This window comes from Eufriesea mexicana, unplaced genomic scaffold (assembly GCF_001483705.2).
Source record: "Eufriesea mexicana isolate 0111107269 unplaced genomic scaffold, ASM148370v2 scaffold7170, whole genome shotgun sequence".
Taxonomy (NCBI): Eukaryota; Metazoa; Arthropoda; class Insecta; order Hymenoptera; family Apidae; genus Eufriesea; species Eufriesea mexicana.
In genome coordinates, this window is record NW_016914994.1 from 378,729 (window position 1) to 388,349 (window position 9,621).

Consider the following 9,621-nt stretch of genomic DNA (forward strand, 5'->3'; position numbering starts at 1 on the left):
ACTCCATATTTTTCTTTTACTCTTTAAATACGAACCACTAACGGTCGCTAGTATGTTAGCTCAAGTGAGAGGAACAACTGTCAGTTTTTCAATTCGCATTTTTTCTTCTCGTCGGAATCATGGTCTGCTCCACAACTCATAAAAAGGAGCGATTGGCCAATCTCTAATGAATGCAAAACCCGGCGCAAATGATTCCCTTTGCTTCACATTCGCTTTACATTCGTCGATTTTTCTGCGAAACTACTATGCTACAATATATACAATTCATAAAGCAATGTATCTGATTGTTCTTGTAAATGCTTCCTTCACACATGCACTTCTTATCTGCCTTTGTATTAAAATAGATATACAAACGTTAATTGAATTTTATGCGTCGAAGGTAATCATGGACGGTACATTTTGAATGTAAATCTGAATTGAACAAAAAAAGTGTTCGTGTTTTTCTGGTATACGGAACGAAACAAACCAGTGGATCAATTTTTTACTTTAAATAAGCAGTAAAAGAAATTCATTGTCCCGCAATGAATTTATTGTTAATGTTTGGAACAGTGTCTTCATAAGACTAATAGTTTGTTGAACAAAAGAAATAAAACTCACATTTGCAAGAACAGTCACACATCGTACACCAATTAATACATACTTATTACATAAACATATGTAACGAATGGCAGTGCATGTGACACAGATCAATTTGTCACTAATAATTTCTTTTACACATCGAGATTTGCAAATGATAGAGCAGTAATTTAATACCACTCTTACTCGATGTTAACGGAAATTGTATACGATTGCAATGCATTTATAATCATAAACAAATTATTTATTGTTAAGTATTAAGTCCCTCCCACTCGATTAGGTATTGAGTCTGACCGTTTGGTCCTACCCTCTTTGCTTTCATGGCGAACTTCTCACCAGCAGCGATTCTATTAGCTGCTCCAAAATATATGTTCACCGATGACTTTAAATCATCCAAAGATATGTCGGGCGCACTTTGTTTAACAGGTGAACACTTTGGGGATGAAGGTAAGCTACCTTTTTTCTGCGGTTGCGGATCTGGGGGCGGTAATTTGTCATTGTTTTGACGCTGTCTCAGTCTCCTCCCGTTTAAGGCATAATCAACACAATTTCCAATTTGACTACTAGCACTGCTTGAGGCACCGTTGAACGAACTTCTTAAATTCCTTGCAAACTCACTTTTAACTTCGTTATTACGCGCCGGTAAGATGGTTGCCGTCTTACTCGCAGTATGTTGATACTGTTGTTGTATTTGCTGTTGCGACGGACGTCCTCTCCGATGCTGACGTCTACGTTTTACTTGCCCGTTTCTGTCTATAATAATGTCTTTTTCCGATAATTGTCTTTTGGCTGGCCGCACTACCGGCGGTTGAGATATAACAGGAGTAAGCGGTAGAGGTAATGTGATTGGACATTGATTGTACGGTGACGGGGTACTTGAATTTGTTTGATTGAGATTGCCGGGTGTACCCAATAAATCACTGAGATTTCTAAAAGGATTATTCTTGCCTTCAAAGTCTTTGGGTGGTGGAATGAAGGAGTCCAAAGTTCCTCTTGAACTAGTTTCATCCCCACTTGTATCCGCAGGCGTCGACGGTGGTAAGGGATGCATCAATTCCACAGAACTAGGCACAGATAGTTCAGATATACCCGAAGTTGTAGCTGGGGGTGTAGGTGGGCCAGAAACTGAAGTTGGAGGTGTTGGCGGTAAATCAGATGTTTCCGAGTTTCGAGATTTACTCTGTGATATATAATGAACTATTTAATTATACTTTTTTCATACAGAATAACATTAAATATATATAATGATATTTTTACTATATTATACCTTGGCTATAGCATTCTTCAGTAATTTCCTTGCTTTCCTGTATCTAGCTTCTCGAACACCCTGAGCTTTACTTAAAGCACCATCACCTTTTTCTCTTTTTTTATGTTTACGTAACATTCTATCACGAGAACTTCCTAACGCCATTAAACGTCTTCTTCTTTGTAAACTGAGTTTGGGAAATGGGAATGATTTTTTTACAAAGCCACCGCCACTATATCTATAAGAATAAAAGAATAACATTTCAGAGAATTTTGTAAAATATATTACGTTTTATTAATAAACTGAGCTTTCTCTAATCTACCTTTCTCTCAAAGACTGTGTAGACTGACTTGGGGGACTTGGACTGGGACAAGAACTTTGTTCTGCTTCTGAGTTTTGATAAATTGTTCCACGCATTACCACATCTGATGGATTTACTGGAATTTCTAAATTTTCCGCTGTACTTTGCTTTAAAGCAGTTAATTGTTTTGTACTTTCTGGTAAAGATATCGGTCTGGAACAGTACAATATTTTTTCATGCTTATTGTAAAACTAAATAAAATACAGAGAATGAACAGGATTATTATGGTAACTAACCCTGTAGGTGGAGGAAGATATTGCAGTCTTTTATTAGCACCCCAGCATCTACGTAACACAGAATCATCTATTACACCAGTTGCTGGAAGATTAACAATTGGACATGGTGGTGGTAACCTAACTCTAAGACCCCATATCGTAGTACGTTTCTTTATTTCTCTGCCGCATTTGAACCTGTTTCTATTATTTGTCAATATTGCTAGTATAGATTCTCTGCGTATTTGAGCACTGACATCCCTGATCTAACAGTAAGAAATACATACGCATTCGTAAAACGTCTAATTTGAATACTTTTTATAAAATATGAAAACATCTTGAACTTTATATTTCAAAAATGCATTAAAACTTCTTACCCGTGGTGGAAGCTGTAAAGTATTCCAGTTATCATTGGCATAAGGTACAATAACAGTGTCCAAATCATAATACTTTTTAGCATTGTAAACAGTCAAATTGTACAACATCAGGTGCACCAGATCTACCCATTTCAATTCTAGTCGCCGTACGAATTCTTTGCCATAATTGCACATTGAACAAACAAATACATAAAACCTGTAAATAATATGAATTATTGAGTATATTTTAAAATTGAGTACGTTTTTAATGAAAACCAAAGAAGTTTCTGCTTTAAAAGTTATTGATTTCTTCTCACCTATCTCCACTGTATAAAGGATAAGTTAGGCAACTGACACATTTTTCATGAAACCACTGTTTGCAACGAGCACATTGCAACATTTGTGTATACCATTCACCATTAAGTCCACAATAACAATAAATTTGTTCAGCATTTACTCTATGATGTGCATCCCAATTTAACATATTAGGCTGTAACAAAAATTAACTATTGATCCTATCAGTACTTTAATCCATTCTTAAATAAAGTATTATAGCTTAAAGTATAATTAAGGATTAAATTTTTCTTAATTATTTTTATTAATGTAAGAAAAATTTGTTTTCACTACTTACATCATACGGCAACTTTGTCATATCATCTGGTGGCGGCTGAGGTTGGTCCCTACCACTGCAAACTTTTCTGATACTTGCCTTTACCATAGAAGTTTTTGGTTCTATAACTTCACGTGTCCGTGGTTGACTATCTACACATCTTTTACACATCCAGTGTGCCTCAGCTGCAGTTTCTTCTTTTAATATCTGAGGCTATAAATACATATACATTTTATACTTATTTCATAATTCGTTATACAGCCTTATTTTAATGTAAATTATATATGTTATTACCTGATGACAAAGTTGGTGATAACCACGACCACATTTGTCACAAACAATAATGTCATTATCAGTCTTGGGCTGAGATTTTTTACAAAGAACGCACATAACATCAGAGTCTGGCATTGAAAGCTTTGTCAGCTCCTTAACAGAGGACCACGCGGAGGTGTTGTCCATAAATTTGACAAGGCATTTCTCCCTTGCCAAATCCACCTATATATATGGTGCTTAATATAGTCAAACTTCTAAGTATGTTAAATCTAATAGCAAAACATAATGTAATTATGCTTTATCAGAAAATATAAAAAACCAACTAAAATTCAATAAACATTATATAAATATACCTCAACAACTGTTCCAAGATAATATTTTCCATCTTTGTGTTGAAGTAGAACATCATCTCCATGAGAGAAACCCAATTTCTGTTCCCTCGTAGTGCTATCCGGCGCTGCCAGACTTTCTTCTGGCTCTGACATTTTCTACCCTGTTTCTACAGTCACACAAAACAATAACAATATGTTTTAATATATATAACACTTGCATCAAATCAAATTTAAATCATAAAATTAACAAAGTATTATTTAACTTGTTTGAAATATTATAAAGGTAGTTTCACTGAAGACATTTCAAAGCCACTGTCTTTAAATGGTTTCCATTTAAAACTGTTTAATCTTCAATTAATATAGACTTTTTTCTATATAAGTATAAATCACAAACAATTATTATATAGTACATTAAGCTTGTTATGATTTGATAACATAAATAAAAACATCAACAAGGGAAACTTTTTATAATATTAGTTATAGCTACCACATATATTTGTGTTAGATTATTATTTAATAATATAACTACAAAACTGCACAGTCTTTCATGAAATAAACAGCATCCTACAGAAATAAGATTGCACATGTTTTGAGGGCTGATAATTGCATTATGAAAATGGTTAACACTTCAAGTAAAAAACCATGTTATTATACAATCTTCTTTTAAAATGTTTGTTGAAATCCGAAAGGAAAGCAAGTCTTACATGCACGTACACATAATGCTTGGTCCACGCAAATGTGCAAAATAGATGGTCGTCCGCCAAATCATTCATTTATGTACGTGTCCATTACAAGCGGCGATAAGTACGTTACAAGAATCAAAAAAGTATCGCGAATACCTGCGAAAGAAATAACGACCATATGATCGGCATCTCATTAAAAACCAGTCCGCGCGCTCTAGCTCTCGTTAACGAATGAGAGCACCTATAAATGCTGTTCTAAACAAGACGAAACGTCGCGCACGAGCGGCTACGCTTTCGAGAACTTTTTTATCATCGATGACAAGCATCGAGTGAAATCAAGCTTTCTGCTGATCAAGGGAATAGGAAAGCCCTAAAACCGATCAATTGACGAAGACACTGGCGATACGGTAGACACGAACAACCCCCGGGACAGCTCCTAGCACCGGGCGGTGCTTGGACCCGGTGGTGGTGTTTTTAGGACAGAAGACCGCGCGAATATCGTTCGATCTTCGAACACCTTTTGTATGTCGTACCTCAGCGTCTTAGCCGTGGAATCACGCGCGACGTTCGGGCCTCATTTTCCGATTCCCGTCAGCCATTTACAACCATGGGGGCCCCGCCACGGTCGGTCGCTCTGAGACACACAATCGCGGCGCGGCAAAACCCTATCCCGTGAAGTCAGGATGGCGACACGCCGGCACGCATGCAACCGTAACGATCACGGCGGCGCCCGGGTATCCACGTCGGCCACCCTCAGGATCACCACACGCCCTTAATCACGGACATCACCGCCGCGAACTCGGTGCACTTTCATTGTGTCCCTTGAAAATTCGAATAAGCACCGTCCGCCATGTTCGGGGAAACACTTGCTAGAAACTACGCTGGTCAACTAAGCTACTGTGGTGGCAGTGCTCCCCATAGGGATGTCTAACGAAACAGGGACGCCCATTTCTCGCGTTACACTTATAATTCTGGTTAGAAAGTGTAGCATCGCCGTCGGAATTTGTAAAATAATTGGAAACGGTTCGTTAACATTGCAAGTCTTGCTTTGGTGATTGTATTTCATGAACATTATAACCTTATACGTTCTCATAATCGAGGTATTTTAGGTAGTTACAAATGTTTTTATGAAACAATGTGCTTAAATTTAGTTTATTTTTCAGTAAAATGAAAGCAGCTGAATGATCTATTTGTGAAAATAACCGAATATACAAATTAAATATACGTAAATTATGTGTTGTATATTGGGCTTCAGTGTATGTACAAAAATTTGTGAGCAACATGGTGCAGGGCATTTAAATCTTGATGCACGACCATGGTCGTTAGTTGGACGTTCTATTGTGGTGCAGGTATAATATAAACAATTGATGACAGTGTAGCCAAATATTTTATTATATTCTGATAATTAAAAATAGTTGTCGCAATTATTTAAAATATAGTAGTTTTTAAAATTGATTATGTTATTAAAATCTTTAAACTTTGCAACAATTAGAGTAGTATATCTTCCATACACAAGATTCTCGTCGTCTGTACCCTAGACCTGTATAAGTTTTGTTACACTTTAACTAATCTAAAACAGAGCTTAAAGTATGTTAAAGGAAATATGGTTATCAATAAATATAATGAAGTATTGAAAAAATATCATTTTCATTTGTTTTTTCCGATTATATTGAGTTGTATAATATAATAATTGCAACTACTCTATGTGATTAATTTACAAGCAAAATATAAATTCGAAAAACGATCTTATGTAATGTTTACATACAAATAATGATTTTAACAATTCAATTTTAGGCAATTATATAAAGTATAAGGATATGAAGGCTACATAAATTTTTGGGCATTGGTTATTCACATATTAACTGATCATCGGATATTGAATACGCTCTAAAATTAGCTGTAATTGTCCAGTCGGCAAAAGAGTGGAATACAAATCTCTTATGCCTAACGAAGTAATACTTAAGCTACTCACGTATTCGCAAGTGAAGGGTTGCTAACTTGGAAGTTGAAGCATGTAACTTTTTTTACTGCCCGTAACTCACCTGTCGATTTTTTTTTTTTATTTAATTTCAGCAGCTCTTCCTGTTGAGAAAGCAAAGACCAGACACGCCATTTTGGGATGCAAAAGTTCATTTGTTTTTCACTCACAATGGTAAGATAATTTTACTCGCATATTTATATTTATACGTACTATAATGACCAGGAAAAATAGTTAGAAAACGTGTAAAAAATTCTAAGTTAAAAATAAATATACTGTTTGTTATAAAATTTAATTTGTGACAAAGTTGTTGATAAGATTCACTATAATAATTTCAAAAATATATTACATGTGTATTTAATTACATTAAACTTATTTTAACATATCAAAAAGTATATAAAAAGATAAAAAAATACATTGATAGGAAATATGTGATATATGTGGGATTTAAAAAATATTTTTTTTATTTCAAACATATAATTGGATATTGAACGAAAGAAAATACAAAAATTGTTCACAAAACATAGTTTATTATTTAATACATTTCATTTGTACGTTTTACTAATGTTGCATAAATTGCATATAAGAAGATTTTTATAAGAGTATTATTGTAATACGGGATATCAAGACTTCGTTTTTCAATCCATATAATAAAATCTATATTGTATAAGTTCGTTTAAATGACATACTAGATCAATTTTATATAATTCGTTATCGTTTATCGAGTTTATCATTATCATACGCTTTATACAAAAATGTTTCCCTGTATAAGCATTTACCAATTTATTAAAAACATTATTACCTTCCAATCAGTTGTAAGATTTTATTTTTACAATTATATTATCGCAGGTATTAAGTATGATATAATTGTGCGAACACGATGCGGCATTTTCTTAACATTATAAAATAATTACATAATAATTATTATATATAACGGGGTCCATAATAAATATTCGATAGGAAATCTTTCAAAATAACTTTTTCTTTACTGCAGTATACCTTTCCATATAATTATCATAACCATCAAGATTAGCAAATTGTTTCATTTCAAATAAATTTCCTTCGACAGTCAATACGGAAATTTTTGAATCTTTCAAAATTTTACTAGGTATCGAGTTCAGTTGCAAACAATTTTCTTCAAGTCTTAATGTTTTTAAACGTGGGCAATCTGCCAATTTGTCAGAAATAGTCGATATCTGATTTTGATTGAGGTTAAGTTCGACCACATGTAACGCTACAGCTGCGTCGGGAATCGTGGTGATTCGATTCTTTGACAAATCTAGTACATCCAGAAATTTTAAATCACAAAACATAGGAGGGAATTCTGCCAAATGATTATCAGACAAGTTGACTTGTTTTAAACGTGTTAGTTTCCATATAGTCCATGGGATGCTCGTTATCTGATTCGAACTTGCGTTTAAAGTTTCTAATTTCGTCAATGCTCCCAGCGCTTCAGGTAAATCGGTTAATTTATTGTGATTAACATTCAATTGTCTCAATAACGTAAAGTTTCCAATTTCATTGGGAATATGAACAAATTTATTTTCCGACACATCCAATGTTCGTAGCAGCGGCGCCAAAGCTAGTAAACTTTGTGGAAATTCGTCGAGTTTTCTTTGTGACAATTTTAATGTTCCAGTTTTTTTTGCTGTTTCATAATGCTGTTTCAAGCCAGAGTTTCCCATTTTACGTTAACATCAATTGAAATAACCTCCTATATTTGTTCTCAATTTTTCTATATTACAGTTTTTAAATAAATTAATGTAATTAATATTTTCCACGTATTATTAAGATACATAAATAGAATATAATTTTCACCTATTTCATTTATTTTTTAAGAAACAATCATTCTGTTTATTAAAAAATTCTGTAATTTTTTGTTAAACATTTTCGATTGTTTTTCCGTACTCCTTTTCTTACGATTAACGTAAATCCATTGAATTATTTTTTTGCTGCAGACTGTAGCGATTATCGATGGACGATGAATTTTGCGTACCACTGTACCAACCTAGCAGAGCCAGCGTTGCGTCGTTATTCCTCCAATTAATTTTCACACAACTATATTTATAGTATCAATCGTTCCAGTGGATTAACCAGTGTCAAGGTTTACACTCTTATACAATTGTGATCGCGGAACACGCTCTTCTCGTAAAAGCAGTAGTCTAAACGTAACCTTTCGGGTGCGAAAAGTGAGTGAAATGTCACACGATTGACAGGCCGTCGGCCATATTGACTTGATGGTCGCAGTGTTCAAATCTCGGCCGCGTGATGGCGGTTCGCGCGCTCGCGCCCCGAAAGATGGCTGACAAACGAAGATGTAGCGGTGCACGTCGGGTTTACATCAGACTGAAAACGCCGCGGCAGCTACTGGTGTGTAGTTTACGATGCGGTCTTTCGTAGAAATGGTGAGATAGTGTCGTGGCTCGAGAGGACATACTACCGGCTAGCGATGGCCTCCACGCCGAAGTCGGAGAAGCATGCAGGTGAGTGATACTTGTACTATGACCTACGATGAAAGAGAACGTACGATGTTCTATAACAACGACGGAACCCGGCCGCCGTGACCGTCGTTCTTTTTTTCTCATGTCAGTCAAGTTTTTATTCGTTTACAAAGATCGAACGTATCATAAGAATTTCTCATAGCCTAACATCATCGAACGCCGCTATAGTGAATGCCGCGATAATCTAAATATTAGCAAAGCAATCCTTTACGGACGCTACCGGACGCGAAACGTCAAAAGCATATGCGTGTGGCTTGAAGCGTGTAAGCACGCCTTTTCTATCGTGTCTCTTTCTGTCTTTTTCCTTCGTTTTACATAGCGTGGTCGCTCCAAATACTCATTTCATATTTAACAATTACACGCAGCATGTTCCTCACAGATGCGTAATGTACCTTTCGACAAACATCACGCTCCGCGAATGCCAATTAAACGAACGATAACCGCTTGGTAAATCAGTGTTCACAACCTCATCTTCCATTCGATTTATTGAGAT

General features: G+C 35.3%; 2 protein-coding genes across 2 annotated transcripts; both read right to left on the reverse strand.

Annotated features, from left to right (window-relative positions):
• Positions 1 to 826: 826 nt before the first annotated feature.
• Pcl (polycomb protein Pcl) lies at positions 827 to 4,723 on the reverse strand. The gene is made up of 10 exons (XM_017907192.1): positions 4,681 to 4,723; positions 3,988 to 4,133; positions 3,656 to 3,856; positions 3,383 to 3,574; positions 3,069 to 3,241; positions 2,773 to 2,968; positions 2,420 to 2,661; positions 2,145 to 2,336; positions 1,844 to 2,060; positions 827 to 1,756 (listed from the first exon to the last, which is right to left on the reverse strand). Exons 2-10 carry the CDS (start codon positions 4,117 to 4,119, stop codon positions 827 to 829), a joined length of 2,475 nt encoding a protein of 824 aa, XP_017762681.1. The 5' UTR covers positions 4,120 to 4,133; positions 4,681 to 4,723.
• Positions 4,724 to 7,571: 2,848 nt separating this feature from the next.
• LOC108552573 (leucine-rich repeat-containing protein 57) lies at positions 7,572 to 8,861 on the reverse strand. Its single transcript, XM_017907191.1, has 2 exons — positions 8,446 to 8,861; positions 7,572 to 8,362 (listed from the first exon to the last, which is right to left on the reverse strand). The coding sequence occupies exon 2, from the start codon at positions 8,310 to 8,312 to the stop codon at positions 7,596 to 7,598; it is 717 nt and encodes a 238-aa protein (XP_017762680.1). The 5' UTR covers positions 8,313 to 8,362; positions 8,446 to 8,861; the 3' UTR covers positions 7,572 to 7,595.
• Positions 8,862 to 9,621: the final 760 nt, after the last annotated feature.